We start from the raw sequence: 27,463 nt of genomic DNA on the forward strand, positions 1-27,463 counted from the left end.
AAGGAGTACCTTTTCAACGGTGTATCGAACACTAAATTTTTTGACTACTTTTATGTTGAAAATTTTGATGTCGAGTATCTCAGATACAATAGCATCGCAAGCACGTACATCGTACATTAAATTTTGTGACTACTTTTTTGTTGAAAATTTTGATGTCGAGTATCTCAGATACAATAGCATCGAAGCACGTAGGAAGGAGTACCTTTTCAACGGTGTATCGAACACTAAATTTTTTGACTACTTTTTTGTTGAAAATTTTGATGTCGAGTATCTCAGATACAATAGCATCGCAAGCACGTACGTCGTACATTTAATTTTGTGACTACATTTTTGTTAAAAAATTTTGATGTCGAGTATCTCAGATACAATAGCATCGCAAGCACGTAGGAAGGAGTACCTTTTCAACGGTGTATCGAACATTAAATTTTGTGACTACTTTTTTGTTGAAAGTTTTGAAGTCGAGTATCTCAGATACAATAGCATCGAAAGCACGTACATCGTACATTAAATTTTGTGACTACTTTTTTGTTGAAAATTTTGATGTCGAGTATCTCAGATACAATAGCATCGCAAGCACGTACATCGTACATTAAATTTTGTGACTACTTTTTTGTTGAAAATTTTGATGTCGAGTATCTCAGATACAATAGCATCGAAGCACGTAGGAAGGAGTACCTTTTCAACGGTGTATCGAACACTAAATTTTTTGACTACTTTTTTGTTGAAAATTTTGATGTCGAGTATCTCAGATACAATAGCATCGCAAGCACGTACATCGAACATTAAATTTTGTGACTACTTTTTTGTTGAAAATTTTGATGTCGAGTATCTCAGATACAATAGCATCGCAAGCACGTAGAAAGGAGTACCTTTTCAACGGTGTATCGAACATTAAATTTTGTGACTACTTTTTTGTTGAAAATTTTGATGTCGAGTATTTCAGATACAATAGCATCGCAAGCACGTAGGAAGGAGTACCTTTTCAACGGTGTTTCGAACATTAAATATTGTGACTACTTTTTTGTTGAAAATTTTGATGTCGAGTATCTCAGATACAATAGCATCGCAAGCACGTCCATCGTACATTAAATTTTGTGACTACTTTTTTGTTGAAAATTTTGATGTCGAGTATCTCGGATACAATAGCATCGCAAGCACGTAGGAAGGAGTACCTTTTCAACGGTGTATCGAACATTAAATTTTGTGACTACTTTTTTGTTGAAAATTTTGATGTCGAGTATCTCAGATACAATAGCATCGCAAGCACGTACATCGTACATTAAATTTTGTGACAACTTTTTTGTTGAAAATTTTGATGTCGAGTATCTCAGATACAATAGCATCGCAAGCACGTACATCGTCATTAAATTTTGTGACTACTTTTTTGTTGAAAATTTTGATGTCCAGTATCTCAGATACAATAGCATCGCAAGCACGTAGTAAGGAGTACCTTTCCAACGGAGTATCGAACATTAAATTTTTTGACTACTTTTTTGTTGAAAATTTTGATGTCGAGTATCTCAGATACAATAGCATCGCAAGCACGTACATCGTACATTAAATTTTGTGACTACTTTTTTGTTGAAAATTTTGATGTCGAGTATCTCAGATACAATAGCATCGCAAGCACGTCCATCGTACATTAAATTTTGTGACTTTTTTTTTGTTGAAAATTTTGATGTCGAGCATCTCAGATACAATAGCATCGCAAGCACGTACATCGTACATTAAATTTTGTGACTACTTTTTTGTTGAAAATTTTGATGTCGAGTATCTCAGATACAATAGCATCGCAAGCACGTAGGAAGGAGTACCTTTTCAACGGTGTATCGAACACTAAATTTTTTGACTACTTTTTTGTTGAAAATTTTGATGTCGAGTATCTCAGATACAATAGCATCGCAAGCACGTACATAGTACATTAAATTTTGTGACTACTTTTTTGTTGAAAATTTTGATGTCGAGTATCTCAGATACAATAGCATCGCAAGCACGTAGGAAGGAGTACCTTTTCAACGGTGTATCGAACACTAAATTTTTTGACTACTTTTTTGTTGAAAATTTTGATGTCGAGTATCTCAGATACAATAGCATCGCAAGCACGTAGGAAGGAGTACCTTTTCAACGGTGTATCGAACATTAAATTTTGTGACTACTTTTTTGTTGAAAATTTTGATGTCGAGTATCTCAGATACAATAGCATCAAAAGCACCTACATCGTACATTAAATTTTTTGACTACTTTTTTGTTGAAAATTTTGATGTCGAGTATCTCAGATACAATAGCATCGCAAGCACGTAGGAAGGAGTACCTTTCCAACGGTGTATCGAACATTAAATTTTGTGACTACTTTTTTGTTGAAAATTTTGATGTCGAGTATCTTAGATACAATAGCATCGCAAGCACGTAGGAAGGAGTACCTTTTCAACGGTGTATCGAACATTAAATTTTGTGACTACTTTTTTGTTGAAAATTTTGATGTCGAGTATCTCAGATACAATAGCATTGCAAGCACGTAGGAAGGAGTACCTTTTCAACGGTGTTTCGAACATTAAATATTGTGACTACTTTTTTGTTGAAAATTTTGATGTCGAGTATCTCAGATACAATAGCATCGCAAGCACGTCCATCGTACATTAAATTTTGTGACCACTTTTTTGTTGAAAATTTTGATGTCGAGTATCTCAGATACAATAGCATCGCAAGCACGAAGGAAGGAGTACCTTTTGAACGGTGTATCGAACATTAAATTTTGTGACTACTTTTTTGTTGAAAATTTTGATGTCGAGTATCTCAGATACAATAGCATCGCAAGCACGTACATCGTACATTAAATTTTGTGACTACTTTTTTGTTGAAAATTTTGATGTCGAGTATCTCAGATACAATAGCATCGCAAGCACGTCCATCGTACATTAAATTTTGTGACTACTTTTTTGTTGAAAATTTTGATGTCGAGTATCTCAGATACAATAGCATCGCAAGCACGTACATCGTACATTAAATTTTGTGACTACTTTTTTGTTGAAAATTTTGATGTCGAGTATCTCAGATAGAATAGCATCGCAAGCACGTACATCGTACATTAAATTTTGTGACTACTTTTTTGTTGAAAATTTTGATGTCGAATATCTCAGATACAATAGCATCGCAAGCACGTACATCGTACATTAAATTTTAAGACTACTTTTTTGTTGAAAATTTTGATGTCGAGTATCTCAGATACAAAAGCATCGCAAGCACGTACATCGTACATTAAATTTTGTGACTACTTTTTTGTTGAAAAGTTTGATGTCGAGTATCTAAGATACAATAGCATCGCAAGCACGTAGGAAGGAGTACCTTTTCAACGGTGTATCGAACATTAAACTTTGTGACTACTTTTTTGTTGAAAATTTTGATGTCGAGTATCTTAGATACAATAGCATCGCAAGCACGTAGGAAGGAGTACCTTTTCAACGGTGTATCGAACATTAAATTGTGTGACTACTTTTTTGTTGAAAATTTTGATGTCGAGTATCTCAGATACAATAGCATCGCAAGCACGTACATCGTACATTAAATGTTGTGACTACTTTTTTGTTGAAAATTTTGATGTCGAGTATCTCAGATACAATAGCATCGCAAGCACGTACATCGTACATTAAATGTTGTGACTACTTTTTTGTTGAAAATTTTGATGTCGAATATCTCAGATACAATAGCATCGCAAGCACGTAGGAAGGAGTACCTTTTCAACGGTGTTTCGAACATTAAATATTGTGACTACTTTTTTGTTGAAAATTTTGATGTCGAGTATCTCAGATACAATAGCATCGCAAGCACGTCCATCGTACATTAAATTTTGTGACTACTTTTTTGTTGAAAATTTTGATGTCGAGTATCTCGGATACAATAGCATCGCAAGCACGTAGGAAGGAGTACCTTTTCAACGATGTATCGAACACTAAATTGTTTGACTACTTTTTTTTTGAAAATTTTGATGTCGAGTATCTCAGATACAATAGCATCGCAAGCACGTACATCGAACATTAAATTTTGTGACTACTTTTTTGTTGAAAATTTTGATGTCGAGTATCTCAGATACAATAGCATCGCAAGCACGTACATAGTACATTAAATTTTGTGACTACTTTTTTGTTGAAAATTTTGATGTCGAGCATCTCAGATACAATAGCATCGCAAGCACGTAGGAAGGAGTACCTTTTCAACGGTGTATCGAACACTAAATTTTTTGACTACTTTTTTGTTGAAAATTTTGATGTCGAGTATCTCAGATACAATAGCATCGCAAGCACGTACATAGTACATTAAATTTTGTGACTACTTTTTTGTTGAAAATTTTGATGTCGAGTATCTCAGATACAATAGCATCGCAAGCACGTAGGAAGGAGTACCTTTTCAACGCTGTATCGAACACTAAATTTTTTGACACCTTTTTTTTTGAAAATTTTGATGTCGAGTATCTCAGATACAATAGCATCGCAAGCACGTACATCGTACATTTAATTTTGTGACTACGTTTTTGTTGAAAATTTTGATGTCGAGTATCTCAGATACAATAGCATCACAAGCACATAGGAAGGAGTACCTTTTCAACGGTGTATCGAACATTAAATTTTGTGACTACTTTTTTGTTGAAAATTTTGATGTCGAGTATCTCGGATACAATAGCATCGAAAGCACGTACATTGTACATTAAATTTTTTGACTACTTTTTTGTTGAAAATTTTGATGTCGAGTATCTCAGATACAATAGCATCGCAAGCACGTCCATCGTACATTAAATTTTGTGACTACTTTTTTGTTGAAAATTTTGATGTCGAGTATCTCGGATACAATAGCATCGCAAGCACGTAGGAAGGAGTACCTTTTCAACGGTGTATCGAACATTAAATTTTGTGACTACTTTTTTGTTGAAAATTTTGATGTCGAGTATCTCAGATACAATAGCATCGCAAGCACTTACATCGTACATTAAATTTTGTGACAACTTTTTTGTTGAAAATTTTGATGTCGAGTATCTCAGATACAATAGCATCGCAAGCACGTACATCGTCATTAAATTTTGTGACTACTTTTTTGTTGAAAATTTTGATGTCGAGTATCTCAGATACAATAGCATCGCAAGCACGTAGTAAGGAGTACCTTTCCAACGGAGTATCGAACATTAAATTTTTTGACTACTTTTTTGTTGAAAATTTTGATGTCGAGTATCTCAGATACAATAGCATCGCAAGCACGTACATCGTACATTAAATTTTGTGACTACTTTTTTGTTGAAAATTTTGATGTCGAGTATCTCAGATACAATAGCATCGCAAGCACGTCCATCGTACATTAAATTTTGTGACTTTTTTTTTGTTGAAAATTTTGATGTCGAGCATCTCAGATACAATAGCATCGCAAGCACGTACATCGTACATTAAATTTTGTGACTACTTTTTTGTTGAAAATTTTGATGTCGAGTATCTCAGATACAATAGCATCGCAAGCACGTAGGAAGGAGTACCTTTTCAACGGTGTATCGAACACTAAATTTTTTGACTACTTTTTTGTTGAAAATTTTGATGTCGAGTATCTCAGATACAATAGCATCGCAAGCACGTACATAGTACATTAAATTTTGTGACTACTTTTTTGTTGAAAATTTTGATGTCGAGTATCTCAGATACAATAGCATCGCAAGCACGTAGGAAGGAGTACCTTTTCAACGGTGTATCGAACACTAAATTTTTTGACTACTTTTTTGTTGAAAATTTTGATGTCGAGTATCTCAGATACAATAGCATCGCAAGCACGTAGGAAGGAGTACCTTTTCAACGGTGTATCGAACATTAAATTTTGTGACTACTTTTTTGTTGAAAATTTTGATGTCGAGTATCTCAGATACAATAGCATCAAAAGCACCTACATCGTACATTAAATTTTTTGACTACTTTTTTGTTGAAAATTTTGATGTCGAGTATCTCAGATACAATAGCATCGCAAGCACGTAGGAAGGAGTACCTTTCCAACGGTGTATCGAACATTAAATTTTGTGACTACTTTTTTGTTGAAAATTTTGATGTCGAGTATCTTAGATACAATAGCATCGCAAGCACGTAGGAAGGAGTACCTTTTCAACGGTGTATCGAACATTAAATTTTGTGACTACTTTTTTGTTGAAAATTTTGATGTCGAGTATCTCAGATACAATAGCATTGCAAGCACGTAGGAAGGAGTACCTTTTCAACGGTGTTTCGAACATTAAATATTGTGACTACTTTTTTGTTGAAAATTTTGATGTCGAGTATCTCAGATACAATAGCATCGCAAGCACGTCCATCGTACATTAAATTTTGTGACCACTTTTTTGTTGAAAATTTTGATGTCGAGTATCTCAGATACAATAGCATCGCAAGCACGAAGGAAGGAGTACCTTTTGAACGGTGTATCGAACATTAAATTTTGTGACTACTTTTTTGTTGAAAATTTTGATGTCGAGTATCTCAGATACAATAGCATCGCAAGCACGTACATCGTACACTAAATTTTGTGACTACTTTTTTGTTGAAAATTTTGATGTCGAGTATCTCAGATACAATAGCATCGCAAGCACGTCCATCGTACATTAAATTTTGTGACTACTTTTTTGTTGAAAATTTTGATGTCGAGTATCTCAGATACAATAGCATCGCAAGCACGTACATCGTACATTAAATTTTGTGACTACTTTTTTGTTGAAAATTTTGATGTCGAGTATCTCAGATAGAATAGCATCGCAAGCACGTACATCGTACATTAAATTTTGTGACTACTTTTTTGTTGAAAATTTTGATGTCGAATATCTCAGATACAATAGCATCGCAAGCACGTACATCGTACATTAAATTTTAAGACTACTTTTTTGTTGAAAATTTTGATGTCGAGTATCTCAGATACAAAAGCATCGCAAGCACGTACATCGTACATTAAATTTTGTGACTACTTTTTTGTTGAAAAGTTTGATGTCGAGTATCTCAGATACAATAGCATCGCAAGCACGTAGGAAGGAGTACCTTTTCAACGGTGTATCGAACATTAAACTTTGTGACTACTTTTTTGTTGAAAATTTTGATGTCGAGTATCTTAGATACAATAGCATCGCAAGCACGTAGGAAGGAGTACCTTTTCAACGGTGTATCGAACATTAAATTGTGTGACTACTTTTTTGTTGAAAATTTTGATGTCGAGTATCTCAGATACAATAGCATCGCAAGCACGTACATCGTACATTAAATGTTGTGACTACTTTTTTGTTGAAAATTTTGATGTCGAGTATCTCAGATACAATAGCATCGCAAGCACGTACATCGTACATTAAATGTTGTGACTACTTTTTTGTTGAAAATTTTAATGTCGAATATCTCAGATACAATAGCATCGCAAGCACGTAGGAAGGAGTACCTTTTCAACGGTGTTTCGAACATTAAATATTGTGACTACTTTTTTGTTGAAAATTTTGATGTCGAGTATCTCAGATACAATAGCATCGCAAGCACGTCCATCGTACATTAAATTTTGTGACTACTTTTTTGTTGAAAATTTTGATGTCGAGTATCTCGGATACAATAGCATCGCAAGCACGTAGGAAGGAGTACCTTTTCAACGGTGTATCGAACATTAAATTTTGTGACTACTTTTTTGTTGAAAATTTTGATGTCGAGTATCTCAGATACAATAGCATCGCAAGCACGTACATCGTACATTAAATTTTGTGACAACTTTTTTATTGAAAATTTTGATGTCGAGTATCTCAGATACAATAGCTTCGCAAGCACGTACATCGTACATTAAATTTTGTGACTACTTTTTTGTTGAAAATTTTGATGTCGAGTATCTCAGTAACAATAGCATCGCAAGCACGTAGGAAGGAGTACCTTTTCAACGATGTATCGAACACTAAATTGTTTGACTACTTTTTTGTTGAAAATTTTGATGTCGAGTATCTCAGATACAATAGCATCGCAAGCACGTACATCAAACATTAAATTTTGTGACTACTTTTTTGTTGAAAATTTTGATGTCGAGTATCTCAGATACAATAGCATCGCAAGCACGTACATAGTACATTAAATTTTGTGACTACTTTTTTGTTGAAAATTTTGATGTCGAGCATCTCAGATACAATAGCATCGCAAGCACGTAGGAAGGAGTACCTTTTCAACGGTGTATCGAACACTAAATTTTTTGACTACTTTTTTGTTGAAAATTTTGATGTCGAGTATCTCAGATACAATAGCATCGCAAGCACGTACATAGTACATTAAATTTTGTGACTACTTTTTTGTTGAAAATTTTGATGTCGAGTATCTCAGATACAATAGCATCGCAAGCACGTAGGAAGGAGTACCTTTTCAACGGTGTATCGAACACTAAATTTTTTGACACCTTTTTTTTTGAAAATTTTGATGTCGAGTATCTCAGATACAATAGCATCGCAAGCACGTACATCGTACATTTAATTTTGTGACTACGTTTTTGTTGAAAATTTTGATGTCGAGTATCTCAGATACAATAGCATCACAAGCACATAGGAAGGAGTACCTTTTCAACGGTGTATCGAACATTAAATTTTGTGACTACTTTTTTGTTGAAAATTTTGATGTCGAGTATCTCGGATACAATAGCATCGAAAGCACGTACATTGTACATTAAATTTTTTGACTACTTTTTTGTTGAAAATTTTGATGTCGAGTATCTCAGATACAATAGCATCGCAAGCACGTACATCGTACATTAAATTTTGTGACTACTTTTTTGTTGAAAATTTTGATGTCGAGTATCTCAGATACAATAGCATCGCAAGCACGTAGGAAGGAGTACCTTTTCAACGGTGTATCGAACATTAAATTTTGTGACTACTTTTTTGTTGAAAATTTTGATGTCGAGTATCTTAGATACAATAGCATCGCAAGCACGTAGGAAGGAGTACCTTTTCAACGGTGTATCGAACATTAAATTTTGTGACTACTTTTTTGTTGAAAATTTTGATGTCGAGTATCTCAGATACAATAGCATCGCAAGCACGTAGGAAGGAGTACCTTTTCAACGGTGTTTCGAACATTAAATATTGTGACTACTTTTTTGTTGAAAATTTTGATGTCGAGTATCTCAGATACAATAGCATCGCAAGCACGTAGAAAGGAGTACCTTTTCAACGGTGTATCGAACATTAAATTTTGTGACTACTTTTTTGTTGAAAATTTTGATGTCGAGTATCTCAGATACAATAGCATCGCAGGCACGTAGGAAGGAGTACCTTTTCAACGGTGTATCGAACATTAAATTTTGTGACTACTTTTTTTTTGAAAATTTTGATGTCGAGTATCTCAGATACAATAGCATCGCAAGCACGTACATCGTACATTAAATGTTGTGACTACTTTTTTGTTGAAAATTTTGATGTCGAGTATCTCAGATACAATAGCATCGCAAGCACGTACATCGTACATTAAATTTTGTGACTACTTTTTTGTTGAAAATTTTGATGTCGAGTATCTCAGATACAATAGCATCGCAAGCACGTAGGAAGGAGTACCTTTTCAACGGTGTATCGAACATTAAATTTTTAGACTACTTTTTTGTTGAAAATTTTGATTTCGAGTATCTCAGATACAATAGCATCGCAAGCACGTAGGAAGGAGTACCTTTTCAACGTTTCGAACATTAAATTTTGTGACCACTTTTTTGTTGAAAATTTTGATGTCGAGTATCTCAGATACAATAGCATCGCAAGCACGTTCATCGTACATTAAATTTTGTGACTACTTTTTTGTTGAAATTTTGATGTCGAGTATCTCAGATACAATAGCATCGCAAGCACGTCCATCGTACATTTAATTTTGTGACTACTTTTTTGTTGAAAATTTTGATGTCGAGTATCTCAGATACAATAGCATCGCAAGCACGTACAACGTACATTAAATTTTTTGTTGAAAATTTTGATGTCGAGTATCTCAGATACTATAGCATCGCAAGTACGTAGGAAGGAGTACCTTTTCAACGGTGTATCGAACACTAAATTTTTTGACTACTTTTATGTTGAAAATTTTGATGTCGAGTATCTCAGATACAATAGCATCGCAAGCACGTACATCGTACATTAAATTTTGTGACTACTTTTTTGTTGAAAATTTTGATGTCGAGTATCTCAGATACAATAGCATCGCAAGCACGTACATCGTACATTAAATTTTGTGACTACTTTTTTGTTGAAAATTTTGATGTCGAGTATCTCAGATACAATAGCATCGCAAGCACGTAGGAAGGAGTACCTTTTCAACGATGTATCGGACACTAAATTTTTTGACTACTTTTTTGTTGAAAATTTTGATGTCGAGTATCTCAGATACAATAGCATCGCAAGCACGTACATCGAACATTAAATTTTGTGACTACTTTTTTGTTGAAAATTTTGATGTCGAGTATCTCAGATACAATAGCATCGCAAGCACGTCCATCGTACATTAAATTTTGTGACTACTTTTTTGTTGAAAATTTTGATGTCGAGCATCTCAGATACAATAGCATCGCAAGCACGTACATCGTACATTAAATTTTGTGACTACTTTTTTGTTGAAAATTTTGATGTCGAGTATCTCACAATAGCATCGCAAGCACGTAGGAAGGAGTACCTTTTCAACGGTGTATCGAACACTAAATTTTTTGACTACTTTTTTGTTGAAAATTTTGATGTCGAGTATCTCAGATACAATAGCATCGCAAGCACGTACATCGTACATTAAATTTTGTGACTACTTTTTTGTTGAAAATTTTGATGTCGAGTATCTCAGATACAATAGCATCGCAAGCACGTAGGAAGGAGTACCTTTTCAACGGTGTATCGAACACTAAATTTTTTGACTACTTTTTTGTTGAAAATTTTGATGTCGAGTATCTCAGATACAATAGCATCGCAAGCACGTACATCGTACATTTAATTTTGTGACTACGTTTTTGTTGAAAATTTTGATGTCGAGTATCTCAGATACAATAGCATCACAAGCACGTAGGAAGGAGTATCTTTTCAACGGTGTATCGAACATTAAATTTTGTGACTACTTTTTTGTTGAAAATTTTGATGTCGAGTATCTCAGATACAATAGCATCGCAAGCACGTACATCGTACATTAAATGTTGTGACTACTTTTTTGTTGAAAATTTTGATGTCGAGTATCTCAGATACAATAGCATCGCAAGCACGTACATCGTACATTAAATTTTGTGACTACTTTTTTGTTTGAAAATTTTGATGTCGAGTATCTCAGATACAATAGCATCGCAAGCACGTAGGAAGGAGTACCTTTTCAACGGTGTATCGAACATTAAATTTTTTGACTACTTTTTTGTTGAAAATTTTGATGTCGAGTATCTCAGATACAATAGCATCGCAAGCACGTAGGAAGGAGTACCTTTTCAACGGTGTATCGAACATTAAATTTTTTGACTACTTTTTTGTTGAAAATTTTGATGTCGAGTATCTCAGATACAATAGCATCGCAAGCACGTAGGAAGGAGTACCTTTTCAACGTTTCGAACATTAAATTTTGTGACCACTATTTTGTTGAAAATTTTGATGTCGAGTATCTCAGATACAATAGCATCGCAAGCACGTTCATCGTACATTAAATTTTGTGACTACTTTTTTGTTGAAAATTTTGATGTCGAGTATCTCAGATACAATAGCATCGCAAGCACGTAGGAAGGAGTACCTTTTCAACGTTTCGAACATTAAATTTTGTGACCACTTTTTTGTTGAAAATTTTGATGTCGAGTATCTCAGATACAATAGCATCGCAAGCACGTTCATCGTACATTAAATTTTGTGACTACTTTTTTGTTGAAAATTTTGATGTCGAGTATCTCAGATACAATAGCATCGCAAGCACGTCCATCGTACATTTAATTTTGTGACTACTTTTTTGTTGAAAATTTTGATGTCGAGTATCTCAGATACAATAGCATCGCAAGCACGTACATCGTACATTAAATTTTTTGTTGAAAATTTTGATGTCGAGTATCTCAGATACTATAGCATCGCAAGTACGTAGGAAGGAGTACCTTTTCAACGGTGTATCGAACATTAAATTTTGTGACCACTTTTTTGTTGAAAATTTTGATGTCGAGTATCTCAGATACAATAGCATCGCAAGCACGTTCATCGTACATTAAATTTTGTGACTACTTTTTTGTTGAAAATTTTGATGTCGAGTATCTCAGATACAATAGCATCGCAAGCACGTCCATCGTACATTTAATTTTGTGACTACTTTTTTGTTGAAAATTTTGATGTCGAGTATCTCAGATACAATAGCATCGCAAGCACGTACATCGTACATTAAATTTTTTGTTGAAAATTTTGATGTCGAGTATCTCAGATACTATAGCATCGCAAGTACGTAGGAAGGAGTATCTTTTCAACGGTGTATCGAACACTAAATTTTTTGACTACTTTTATGTTGAAAATTTTGATGTCGAGTATCTCAGATACAATAGCATCGCAAGCACGTACATCGTACATTAAATTTTGTGACTACTTTTTTGTTGAAAATTTTGATGTCGAGTATCTCAGATACAATAGCATCGCAAGCACGTCCATCGTACATTAAATTTTGTGACTACTTTTTTGTTGAAAATTTTGATGTCGAGTATCTCAGATACAATCGCATCGCAAGCACGTAGGAAGGAGTACCTTTTCAACGGTGTATCGAACACTAAATTTTTTGACTACTTTTTTGTTGAAAATTTTGATGTCGAGTATCTCAGATACAATAGCATCGCAAGCACGTACATCGAACATTAAATTTTGTGACTACTTTTTTGTTGAAAATTTTGATGTCGAGTATCTCAGATACAATAGCATCGCAAGCAAGTAGGAAGGAGTACCTTTTCAACGGTGTATCGAACACTAAATTTTTTGACTACTTTTTTGTTGAAAATTTTGATGTCGAGTATCTCAGATACAATAGCATCGCAAGCACGTACATAGTACATTAAATTTTGTGACTACTTTTTTGTTGAAAATTTTGATGTCGAGTATCTCAGATACAATAGCATCGCAAGCACGTAGGAAGGAGTACCTTTTCAACGGTGTATCGAACACTATATTTGTTGACTACTTTTTTGTTGAAAATTTTGATGTCGAGTATCTCAGATACAATAGCATCGCGAGCACGTACATAGTACATTAAATTTTGTGACTACTTTTTTGTTGAAAATTTTGATGTCGAGTATCTCAGATACAATAGCATCGCAAGCACGTAGGAAGGAGTACCTTTTCAACGGTGTATCGAACACTAAATTTTTTGACTACTTTTTTGTTGAAAATTTTGATGTCGAGTATCTCAGATACAATAGCATCGCAAGCACGTCCATCGTACATTTAATTTTGTGACTACGTTTTTGTTGAAAATTTTGATGTCGAGTATCTCAGATACAATAGCATCACAAGCACGTAGGAAGGAGTACCTTTTCAACGGTGTATCGAACATTAAATTTTGTGACTACTTTTTTGTTGAAAATATTGATGTCGAGTATCTCAGATACAATAGCATCGCAAGCACGTACATCGTACATTAAATGTTGTGACTACTTTTTTGTTGAAAATTTTGATGTCGAGTATCTCAGATACAATAGCATCGCAAGCACGTACATCGTACATTAAATTTTGTGACTACTTTTTTGTTGAAAATTTTGATGTCGAGTATCTCAGATACAATAGCATCGCAAGCACGTCCATCGTACGTTTAATTTTGTGACTACTTTTTTGTTGAAAATTTTGATGTCGAGTATCTCAGATACAATAGCATCGCAAGCACGTAGGAAGGAGTACCTTTTCAACGTTTCGAACATTAAATTTTGTGACCACTTTTTTGTTGAAAATTTTAATGTCGAGTATCTCAGATACAATAGCATCGCAAGCACGTTCATCGTACATTAAATTTTGTGACTACTTTTTTGTTGAAAATTTTGATGTCGAGTATCTCAGATACAATAGCATCGCAAGCACGTCCATCGTACATTTAATTTTGTGACTACTTTTTTGTTGAAAATTTTGATGTCGAGTATCTCAGATACAATAGCATCGCAAGCACGTACATCGTACATTAAATTTTTTGTTGAAAATTTTGATGTCGAGTATCTCAGATACTATAGCATCGCAAGTACGTAGAAAGGAGTACCTTTTCAACGGTGTATCGAACACTAAATTTTTTGACTACTTTTAGGTTGAAAATTTTGATGTCGAGTATCTCAGATACAATAGCATCGCAAGCACGTACATCGTACATTAAATTTTGTGACTACTTTTTTGTTGAAAATTTTGATGTCGAGTATCTCAGATACAATAGCATCGAAGCACGTAGGAAGGAGTACCTTTTCAACGGTGTATCGAACACTAAATTTTTTGACTACTTTTTTGTTGAAAATTTTGATGTCGAGTATCTCAGATACAATAGCATCGCAAGCACGTACATCGTACATTTAATTTTGTGACTACATTTTTGTTGAAAATTTTGATGTCGAGTATCTCAGATACAATAGCATCGCAAGCACGTCCATCGTACATTAAATTTTGTGACTACTTTTTTGTTGAAAATTTTGATGTCGAGTATCTCAGATACAATAGCATCGCAAGCACGTAGGAAGGAGTACCTTTTCAACGATGTATCGAACACTAAATTTTTTGACTACTTTTTTGTTGAAAATTTTGATGTCGAGTATCTCAGATACAATAGCATCGCAAGCACGTAGGAAGGAGTACCTTTTCAACGGTGTATCGAACACTAAATTTTTTGACTACTTTTTTGTTGAAAATTTTGATGTCGAGTATCTCAGATACAATAGCATCGCAAGCACGTACATCGTACATTTAATTTTGTGACTACGTTTTTGTTGAAAATTTTGATGTCGAGTATCTCAGATACAATAGCATCACAAGCACGTAGGAAGGAGTACCTTTTCAACGGTGTATCGAACATTAAATTTTGTGACTACTTTTTTGTTGAAAATTTTGATGTCGAGTATCTCAGATACAATAGCATCGCAAGCACGTACATCGTACATTAAATGTTGTGGCTACTTTTTTGTTGAAAATTTTGATGTCGAGTATCTCAGATACAATAGCATCGCAAGCACGTACATCGTACATTAAATTTTGTGACTACTTTTTTGTTGAAAATTTTGATGTCGAGTATCTCAGATACAATAGCATCGCAAGCACGTCCATCGTACGTTTAATTTTGTGACTACTTTTTTGTTGAAAATTTTGATGTCGAGTATCTCAGATACAATAGCATCGCAAGCACGTAGGAAGGAGTACCTTTTCAACGTTTCGAACATTAAATTTTGTGACCACTTTTTTGTTGAAAATTTTGATGTCGAGTATCTCAGATACAATAGCATCGCAAGCACGTACATCGTACATTAAATTTTGTGACTACTTTTTTGTTGAAAATTTTGATGTCGAGTATCTCAGATACAATAGCATCGCAAGCACGTCCATCGTACATTTAATTTTGTGACTACTTTTTTGTTGAAAATTTTGATGTCGAGTATCTCAGATACAATAGCATCGCAAGCACGTACATCGTACATTAAATTTTTTGTTGAAAATTTTGATGTCGAGTATCTCAGATACTATAGCATCGCAAGTACGTAGAAAGGAGTACCTTTTCAACGGTGTATCGAACACTAAATTTTTTGACTACTTTTAGGTTGAAAATTTTGATGTCGAGTATCTCAGATACAATAGCATCGCAAGCACGTACATCGTACATTAAATTTTGTGACTATTTTTTTGTTGAAAATTTTGATGTCGAGTATCTCAGATACAATAGCATCGAAGCACGTAGGAAGGAGTACCTTTTCAACGGTGTATCGAACACTAAATTTTTTGACTACTTTTTTGTTGAAAATTTTGATGTCGAGTATCTCAGATACAATAGCATCGCAAGCACGTACATCGTACATTTAATTTTGTGACTACATTTTTGTTGAAAATTTTGATGTCGAGTATCTCAGATACAATAGCATCGCAAGCACGTCCATCGTACATTAAATTTTGTGACTACTTTTTTGTTGAAAATTTTGATGTCGAGTATCTCAGATACAATAGCATCGCAAGCACGTAGGAAGGAGTACCTTTTCAACGATGTATCGAACACTAAATTTTTTGACTACTTTTTTGTTGAAAATTTTGATGTCGAGTATCTCAGATACAATAGCATCGCAAGCACGTACATCGAACATTAAATTTTGTGACTACTTTTTTGTTGAAAATTTTGATGTCGAGTATCTCAGATACAATAGCATCGCAAGCACGTCCATCGTACATTAAATTTTGTGACTACTTTTTTGTTGAAAATTTTGATGTCGAGCATCTCAGATACAATAGCATCGCAAGCACGTACATCGTACATTAAATTTTGTGACTACTTTTTTGTTGAAAATTTTGATGTCGAGTATCTCAGATACAATAGCATCGCAAGCACGTAGGAAGGAGTACCTTTTCAACGGTGTATCGAACACTAAATTTTTTGACTACTTTTTTGTTGAAAATTTTGATGTCGAGTATCTCAGATACAATAGCATCGCAAGCACGTACATAGTACATTAAATTTTGTGACTACTTTTTTGTTGAAAATTTTGATGTCGAGTATCTCAGATACAATAGCATCGCAAGCACGTACATCGTACATTAAATTTTGTGACTACTTTTTTGTTGAAAATTTTGATGTCGAGTATCTCAGATACAATAGCATCGCAAGCACGTCCATCGTACGTTTAATTTTGTGACTACTTTTTTGTTGAAAATTTTGATGTCGAGTATCTCAGATACAATAGCATCGCAAGCACGTAGGAAGGAGTACCTTTTCAACGTTTCGAACATTAAATTTTGTGACCACTTTTTTGTTGAAAATTTTGATGTCGAGTATCTCAGATACAATAGCATCGCAAGCACGTTCATCGTACATTAAATTTTGTGACTACTTTTTTGTTGAAAATTTTGATGTCGAGTATCTCAGATACAATAGCATCGCAAGCACGTCCATCGTACATTTAATTTTGTGACTACTTTTTTGTTGAAAATTTTGATGTCGAGTATCTCAGATACAATAGCATCGCAAGCACGTACATCGTACATTAAATTTTTTGTTGAAAATTTTGATGTCGAGTATCTCAGATACTATAGCATCGCAAGTACGTAGAAAGGAGTACCTTTTCAACGGTGTATCGAACACTAAATTTTTTGACTACTTTTAGGTTGAAAATTTTGATGTCGAGTATCTCAGATACAATAGCATCGCAAGCACGTACATCGTACATTAAATTTTGTGACTACTTTTTTGTTGAAAATTTTGATGTCGAGTATCTCAGATACAATAGCATCGAAGCACGTAGGAAGGAGTACCTTTTCAACGGTGTATCGAACACTAAATTTTTTGACTACTTTTTTGTTGAAAATTTTAATGTCGAGTATCTCAGATACAATAGCATCGCAAGCACGTACATCGTACATTTAATTTTGTGACTACATTTTTGTTGAAAATTTTGATGTCGAGTATCTCAGATACAATAGCATCGCAAGCACGTCCATCGTACATTAAATTTTGTGACTACTTTTTTGTTGAAAATTTTGATGTCGAGTATCTCAGATACAATAGCATCGCAAGCACGTAGGAAGGAGTACCTTTTCAACGATGTATCGAACACTAAATTTTTTGACTACTTTTTTGTTGAAAATTTTGATGTCGAGTATCTCAGATACAATAGCATCGCAAGCACGTACATCGAACATTAAATTTTGTGACTACTTTTTTGTTGAAAATTTTGATGTCGAGTATCTCAGATACAATAGCATCGCAAGCACGTCCATCGTACATTAAATTTTGTGACTACTTTTTTGTTGAAAATTTTGATGTCGAGCATCTCAGATACAATAGCATCGCAAGCACGTACATCGTACATTAAATTTTGTGACTACTTTTTTGTTGAAAATTTTGATGTCGAGTATCTCAGATACAATAGCATCGCAAGCACGTAGGAAGGAGTACCTTTTCAACGGTGTATCGAACACTAAATTTTTTGACCACTTTTTTGTTGAAAATTTTGATGTCGAGTATCTCAGATACAATAGCATCGCAAGCACGTCTATCGTACATTAAATTTTGTGACTACTTTTTTGTTGAAAATTTTGATGTCGAGTATCTCAGATACAATAGCATCGCAAGCACGTAGGAAGGAGTACCTTTTCAACGGTGTATCGGACACTAAATTTTTTGACTACTTTTTTGTTGAAAATTTTGATGTCGAGTATCTCAGATACAATAGCATCGCAAGCACGTACATCGTACATTTAATTTTGTGACTACGTTTTTGTTGAAAATTTTGATGTCGAGTATCTCAGATACAATAGCATCACAAGCACGTAGGAAGGAGTACCTTTTCAACGGTGTATCGAACATTAAATTTTGTGACTACTTTTTTGTTGAAAATTTTGATGTCGAGTATCTCAGATACAATAGCATCGCAAGCACGTACATCGTACATTAAATGTTGTGACTAATTTTTTGTTGAAAATTTTGATGTCGAGTATCTCAGAAACAATAGCATCGCAAGCACGTACATCGTACATTAAATTTTGTGACTACTTTTTTGTTGAAAATTTTGATGTCGAGTATCTCAGATACAATAGCATCGCAAGCACGTAGGAAGGAATATCTTTTCAACGGTGTATCGAACATTAAATTTTTTGACTACTTTTTTGTTGAAAATTTTGATGTCGAGTATCTCAGATACAATAGCATCGCAAGCACGTCTATCGTACATTAAATTTTGTGACTACTTTTTTGTTGAAAATTTTGATGTCGAGTATCTCAGATACAATAGCATCGCAAGCACGTAGGAAGGAGTACCTTTTCAACGTTTCGAACATTAAATTTTGTGACCACTTTTTTGTTGAAAATTTTGATGTCGAGTATCTCAGATACAATAGCATCGCAAGCACGTTCATCGTACATTAAATTTTGTGACTACTTTTTTGTTGAAAATTTTGATGTCGAGTATCTCAGATACAATAGCATCGCAAGCACGTCCATCGTACATTTAATTTTGTGACTACTTTTTTGTTGAAAATTTTGATGTCGAGTATCTCAGATACAATAGCATCGCAAGCACGTACATCGTACATTAAATTTTGTGACTACTTTTTTGTTGAAAATTTTGATGTCGAGTATCTCAGATACAATAGCATCGCAAGCACGTACAACGTACATTAAATTTGTTGACTACTTTTTTGTTAAAAATTTTGATGTCGAGTATCTCAGATACAATAGCATCGCAAGCACGTAGGAAGGAGTACCTTTTCAACGGTGTATCGAAAATTAAATTTTGTGACTACTTTTTTGTTGAAAATTTTGATGTCGAGTATCTCAGATACAATAGCATCGAAAGCACGCACATCGTACATTAAATTTTTTGACTACTTTTTTGTTGAAAATTTTGATGTCGAGTATCTCAGATACAATTGCATCGAAGTACGTAGGAAGGAGTACCTTTTCAACGGTGTATCGAACACTAAATTTTTTGACTACTTTTTTGTTGAAAATTTTTATGTCGAGTATCTCAGATACAATAGCATCGCAAGCACGTACATCGTACATTTAATTTTGTGACTACGTTTTTGTTGAAAATTTTGATGTCGAGTATCTCAGATACAATAGCATCGCAAGCACGTAGGAAGGAGTACCTTTTCAACGGTGTATCGAACATTAAATTTTGTGACTACTTTTTTGTTGAAAATTTTGATGTCGAGTATCTCAGATACGATAGCATCGAAAGCACGTACATCGTACATTAAATTTTTTGACTACTTTTTTGTTGAAAATTTTGATGTCGAGTATCTCAGATACAATAGCATCGCAAGCACGTACATCGTACATTAAATTTTGTGACTACTTTTTTGTTGAAAATTTTGATGTCGAGTATCTCAGATACAATAGCATTGCAAGCACGTACATCGAACATTAAATTTTGTGCCTACTTTTTTGTTGAAAATTTTGATGTCGAGTATCTCAGATACAATAGCATCGCAAGCACGTACATCGTACATTAAATTTTGTGACTACTTTTTTGTTGAAAATTTTGATGTCGAGTATCTCAGATACAATAGCATCGCAAGCACGTACATCGTACATTAAATTTTGTGACTACTTTTTTGTTGAAAATTTTGATGTCGAGTATCTCAGATACAATAGCACCGAAGCACGTAGGAAGGAGTACCTTTTCAACGGTGTTTCGAACATTTAATTTTGTGACCACTTTTTTGTTGAAAATTTTGATGTCGAGTATCTCAGATACAATAGCATCGCAAGCACGTACATCGTACATTAAATTTTGTGACTACTTTTTTGTTGAAAATTTTGATGTCGAGTATCTCAGATACAATAGCATCGCAAGCACGTCCATCGTACATTAAATTTTGTAACTACTTGTTTGTTGAAAATTTTGATGTCGAGTATCTCAGATACAATAGCATTGCAAGCACGTACATCGTACATTAAATTTGTTGACTACTTTTTTGTTGAAAATTTTGATGTCGAGTATCTCAGATACAATAGCATCGCAAGCACGTACATCGTACATTAAATTTTTTGACTACTTTTTTGTTGAAAATTTTGATGTCGAGTATCTCAGATACAATAGCATCGCAAGCACGTACATCGTACATTTAATTTTGTGACTACGTTTTTGTTGAAAATTTTGATGTCGAGTATCTCAGATACAATAGCATCGCAAGCACGTAGGAAGGAGTACCTTTTCAACGGTGTATCAAACATTAAATTTTGTGACTACTTTTTTGTTGAAAATTTTGATGTCGAGTATCTCGGATACAATAGCATCGAAAGCACGTACATCGTACATTAAATTTTTTGACTACTTTTTTGTTGAAAATTTTGATGTCGAGTGTCTCAGATACAATAGCATCGCAAGCACGTACATCGTACATTAAATTTTGTGACTACTTTTTTGTTGAAAATTTTGATGTCGAGTATCTCAGATAAAATAGCATCGCAAGCACGTACATCGAACATTAAATTTTGTGACTTCTTTTTTGTTGAAAATTTTGGTGTCGAGTATCTCAGATACAATAGCATCGCAAGCACGTACATCGTACATTAAATTTTGTGACTACTTTTTTGTTGAAAATTTTGATGTCGAGTATCTCAGATACAATAGCATCGCAAGCACGTAGGAAGGAGTACCTTTTCAACGGTGTATCGAACACTAAATTTTTTGACTACTTTTTTGTTGAAAATTTTGATGTCGAGTATCTCAGATACAATAGCATCGCAAGCACGTACATCGTACATTTAATTTTGTGACTACGTTTTTGTTGAAAATTTTGATGTCGAGTATCTCAGATACAATAGCATCGCAAGCACGTAGGAAGGAGTACCTTTTCAACGGTGTATCGAACACTAAATTTTTTGACTACTTTTTTGTTGAAAATTTTGATGACGAGTATCTCGGATACAATAGCATCGAAAGCACCTACATCGTACATTAAATTTTTTGACTACTTTTTTGTTGAAAATTTTGATGTCGAGCATCTCAGATACAATAGCATCGCAAGCACGTACATCGTACATTAAATTTTGTGACTACTTTTTTGTTGTTGAAAATTTTGATGTCGAGTATCTCAGATACAATAGCATCGCAAGCACGTAGGAAGGAGCACCTTTTCAACGGTGTATCGAACACTAAATTTTTTGACTACTTTTTTGTTGAAAATTTTGATGTCGAGTATCTCAGATACAATAGCATCGCAAGCACGTACATAGTACATTCAATTTTGTGACTACTTTTTTGTTGAAAATTTTGATGTCGAGTATCTCAGATACAATAGCATCGCAAGCACGTAGGAAGGAGTACCTTTTCAACGGTGTATCGAACACTAAATTTTTTGACTACTTTTTTGTTGAAAATTTTGATGTCGAGTATCTCAGATACAATAGCATCGCAAGCACGTACATAGTACATTAAATTTTGTGACTACTTTTTTGTTGAAAATTTTGATGTCGAGTATCTCAGATACAATAGCATCGCAAGCACGTAGGAAGGAGTACCTTTTCAACGGTGTATCGAACATTAAATTTTGTGACTACTTTTTTGTTGAAAATTTTGATGTCGAGTATCTCGGATACAATAGCATCGAAAGCACGTACATCGTACATTAAATTTTTTGACTACTTTTTTGTTGAAAATTTTGATGTCGAGTGTCTCAGATACAATAGCATCGCAAGCACGTACATCGTACATTAAATTTTGTGACTACTTTTTTGTTGAAAATTTTGATGTCGAGTATCTCAGATAAAATAGCATCGCAAGCACGTACATCGAACATTAAATTTTGTGACTACTTTTTTGTTGAAAATTTTGGTGTCGAGTATCTCAGATACAATAGCATCGCAAGCACGTACATCGTACATTAAATTTTGTGACTACTTTTTTGTTGAAAATTTTGATGTCGAGTATCTCAGATACAATAGCATCGCAAGCACGTAGGAAGGAGTACCTTTTCAACGGTGTATCGAACACTAAATTTGTTGACTACTTTTTTGTTGAAAATTTTGATGTCGAGTATCTCAGATACAATAGCATCGCAAGCACGTACATCGTACATTTAATTTTGTGACTACGTTTTTGTCGAAAATTTTGATGTCGAGTATCTCAGATACTGTATAATGATATGATTATCTTTAAATTGTTTTTAAAGAAATGCTGGTTCGAGAAAATTATAATAAGAAGAAAATTAATAAAACGCGTGTGCTTTGTTAGGTTATCAAATAATTTCTAGTTTTTATTGGAATTTGTGAGTTTGACAGATGATTGAAAAATAATTTCGAAAGCAAGTGTTTTTTTTATTCTTTCTAATGAGTTTTACTTTGTTGCTATTTTCAAATCGAACATTCTCCCGGCAATGACAACATGGTTGTTATTTAATAAGAAAAAAAATTATAGAATCTGTACTTTAAAATAATGGAAACAATAACAAATTATACGAGTAACATTAAAATTCAAATCAAATAAAATATTACATAATATTAAACTGATTAAAAAAGGAAAGATATGAAGTTAGTAATTGAGGTATTCATATTTCATGTGAGAGTAGGTTTTATGATGAGTTGAATGATGGTTGCTTCTTGTCGCTCGCAGAGTCGTAGAGGAGCGTAAGTGACTAAAAACAACCTCGAATGGCAAACTAGTTAGAATCTTATGGCTGGACAGTGCTTGGTATCAAAGCGAGTTTAACGATTGGTCTTTTCAAAAGGCCGGTGGGTGTTTTGATTGTAACAACTCGAACGAGATCGTCGCTTCCTCGATGTAATGAAATGACACGTCCCATGGGCCAATGACCGACTGGAAAACGATCATCTTTGATGGTTACTAAATCATTTTCTTTGATGTTAGGTTGCTTGGTTCGCCATTTTGTACGAATTTGCATGCTGGACAAGACATCTTCCTTAAAACGTTTCCAAAAATGTTGAACCATTGACTCCATTAGTTGATGTCGTTTGATCGGATTTAATTCTGAGGGTCGTTGAGGTCGTGATAAGAGAGCATTTCCCGTCAGAAAATGTCCCGGTGTTATTGCCGTGAAGTCATTTGCATTCTCAGTGACTGGCGAAATCGGACGAGAGTTGAGAACAGCTTCAATGCGAGCCAAGACAGTTGAAAATTCCTCGAATGTGAGTTTTGCATCTCCAATTATTCTTGATAAGTGAAATTTCATTATTTTCACAGCTGCTTCGGCTAATCCATTGAAATGCGGTGCTCCCGGTGGACTTAAATGCCATTGAATGTGTCGATTTGCTAGTGCTGGTATGATTTCCTTTTCGATTGATTGAATAAATTTGTTGTAGAGTCTTAGATTCTCGTTATTGGCACCAACAAAGTTAGTCCCACAATCGCTAAACACATCATGACAAAATCCACGACGAGCGACAAATCGGTCGAACGCATGGAGAAATGTTTGTGTTGTGAGATCACCAGCTGCTTCTAGATGAACAGCCTTCGTAGTCATACATGTGAAAACGGCAACGTAACCCTTGTATGAAGTTTGACCGCGGCCTTTTGAAGCACGAATATCATAAGGGCCCGCGTAGTCAACGATAGTCGATGCAAATGGTCGTGAATTAGTATTAACACGCGCAGTTGGTAATGCAGCCATTTGTTGTTGTGATAAGACTGGACGTGCTTTGAAACAAATGACACACTTGTTTATAAAATGTCGTGCGAAATTGCGTACATCAAGAATCCAATAAATTTGGCGAATTTGATTGACCGTCACTTGAGGTCCACCGTGTAATGTAAGACGATGATAATAATCCGTGATCAACTTTGCAATGTAGCTTTTCGAAGGGAGAATTATTGGAAATTTTTCTTCAAATGACATAAATGCATTTTGTAAACGACCGTTGACACGAAGAATGTTGTTGTTGTCGATGAATGGGTTAAGTCGATATAATTTGCTGGATTTCTTGATTGGGTTTTGATCTTGAATAGTTTTGAGTTCACATGAGAATTCATTTGATTGAATCCACCGAATAAGTGAAAGTTCACTGTTTTGAATTTCATCGACGGTGAGTGTAGGAACTAGTTCAATGAGTTCCTTTCTTGGAATCGATAGCATTGATTTCGATGGTCGTGGCAATTTGAGCTTGATTGAAGAGCGAACAATTTTCACGAAACGAATGGCGTATGCCAGTGCACGACGAAGACGGTTGAAATTTGAAAAACGTTGCATGAGTGTATTGACGCTGGACACTTCTTCTTTGATGTTGAGGTTAATTGATTTCACCTTTGAACGGAGCTCATTTCGATCGTCGTCATGAACTTCGAATGGTGAATCTGGCCAGTCAGATTGGGGTAGCGAAAGAAATTGTGGTCCATGCCACCATAGTGATGAGTCACGCAGTTCGATGATAGTAAGCCCACGGCTATTAAGATCAGCTGGGTTTTCAAACGTGCGGACATGGTGCCATTGTCCAATTTTAGTTGACGATAGAATTTTGTGAATTCGATTACAAACAAAAACTGACCAACGATTTGGATCTCCTCGAATCCATGACAAAACGACGCTGGAATCAGTCCACATAAAAACATTATTGAATTGGATTCTCAATGATTTTTTTACCAGTTCAAGCAATTTTACTGCTAAAACGGCACCACATAATTCGGAGCGAGGTGTTGTTAACGGCTTGCGCATTGGTGTCAATTTACTTTTAGCCATGATTAAATTAACATGGATTTTCTCATTTGAATCGATTGTTCTGAGATAAATTGATGTAGCGTATGCCCTGTTTGAACTATCGCAAAAAACGTGAAGCTCATTATTTTTGTTGGTTGATGATGTGTTAATCCAACGAGGAATTTCGATTTCTTTGATAAATTGAAGTTGATCAAAAGTTTTTTCCCATTCAGATTTAAGGTCGATAGAAGTTATAATGTCGTCCCAGTCAAATTTACTCTCCCACAATTTGTTCAAAAATAATTTTTCTTTGGTTACAAATGGATTGAGCCATCCAAGTGGGTCAAATAAGCGAGCGACTGTAGATGACACATTGCGTTTTGTGAGTTGTTTATTGGTTGGAAAGTTAACGCAAAATGTGAACAAGTCTTTGATGCTGGACCATCCCAAACCGAGTGTTTTGATAGCGTCTTCGGCATTGAACAAACACATGGTATTTTGATCATGATACTCAATGGGAATTTGTTGAAGAATCTCAGGTGAATTACTAGCCCACTTACGGAGCTCAAAGCCGGCACTTCGCAGCAAATGAATGATTCTTTGAATCATCTCGATGGCATTTTCGATGGTCTCGCTACCTGTTGTGATGTCATCTACATAAGTTTCGAGTTTAAATGCGGTGTAAACAGTTGGTGAAATGGCTTTGATTTTTTCGGCTACCATATGAATGGTTTTAATTGCCTGATATGGTGATGATGCAAGGCCGAATGTGACGGTTTGAAGAGCGTATGTTTGAATGCCTAAATTATCGTTATCTTGGCACAAAACGTATTGATAGTGAGTGTCGTCCGGGTGTATATCAATGCAACGGTACATTTTTTGTATGTCGGCAATGAAAACATACTTGTGCGTACGCCAGTTCAGAATTATTGAAACCAAATCTGCTTGTAAAACAGGACCGGTAGTCAAAATATCATTTTATGATTTTCCATTTGTTGATTTAGCCGAGCCGTCAAATACTTGGCGGAGTTTTGTTGTAAGACTGGCTTCTTTAACCACGGCATGGTGAGGCAAATAGAAATGTTTTTCGTCAATCTCATGAACTAGTTTGACTTGATTGAGCTCCTTATATTCGTTAAATACTTTGAAACATTCTTCTTTGAATTTTTCGTCGTGAGCGAAACGACGTTGTAGCGATTGAAAACGTCTGAGTGCCATATCGTACGACGAACCCAATTGAATTGATGAATCAAAATATGATTTGAATGGTAAACGTACCATGAATTTCCCATTTGATTGACGAGTTGTACATAGTTTGTTCGTAAAACTTCTCGGTCCATTCATCCTCTTTAGACATTGTTTTTTCTGTTGGTACTTCCTCCAGTTCATGGAATTTTGTTAAATATTCACCAATTTCTATTGTCGAGATGTGATGGCAATCAATCAATGGGAATGTAAGAACATGATTTTCTTGAAATAATTCTCCAAATAATATCCACCCCAAAGTCGTGTATTGAGCAACGGGCTCACCGAATTCACCCTTGCGTAGGCCTTCCTCAATGATGCGACCATAGACATCACCGCCTAATAATAGATCGATTTGACCCGGAGTTGCATAATAAGGGTCAGCGAGTGGCAAATTATCAAGATGATGCCATGATTTTACCTTAACTGAGTGCAAAGGTAATTCTGACGTAATAGATGGAAGAACAGCGAATTTCGAAGTAAAATTAACTTTCGGATTGACGATCGAATGAATGTTGAGACTCAATCCCTTGTCGGCGATTTTGTATTGGATCTCGCCCATAGGACGATAACCAATGCAGAATGGAATGAATGTTAATTTTAATCGTTGAGCGGCACGCTCAGTGATGATTGATTGTTGTGATCCCTTATCAACTAATGCCCGAAGTCGTATGAGCTGACCAGATGCGTCAAGCACATTTACAATTGCTGTAGCAAGAAGAACCGTTGAATTAGAGTGTACCAAATTATTTGAGACTATTTGGGGATTAACGGTCGGTGCATGATTCAACTGAGATGAAGTCGATGCCTTATTTGGGTTTGGAAATGGAGCTGCATTCAATGATAAGTTTGATTTATTAAAATGTAAGAGAGTATGATGTCGACCACCGCACGTGAAACATGTGTGTTTGCTGGTGCATTGTGTTGACGTTGAATGACTAA

The 27,463-nt window shown here is 34.9% G+C and overlaps 1 protein-coding gene across 1 annotated transcript; it reads right to left on the bottom strand.

The window, feature by feature from the left end:
- Window positions 1-23,299: 23,299 nt before the first annotated feature.
- LOC129953450 (uncharacterized) lies at window positions 23,300-26,152 on the bottom strand. Its single transcript, XM_056066696.1, has one exon. The coding sequence runs from the start codon at window positions 26,150-26,152 to the stop codon at window positions 23,300-23,302; it is 2,853 nt and encodes a 950-aa protein (XP_055922671.1).
- Between the last annotated feature and the right edge of the window lie 1,311 nt (window positions 26,153-27,463).

Source organism: Eupeodes corollae (genome assembly GCF_945859685.1).
Source record: "Eupeodes corollae chromosome X unlocalized genomic scaffold, idEupCoro1.1 SUPER_X_unloc_1, whole genome shotgun sequence".
NCBI lineage: Eukaryota > Metazoa > Arthropoda > Insecta > Diptera > Syrphidae > Eupeodes > Eupeodes corollae.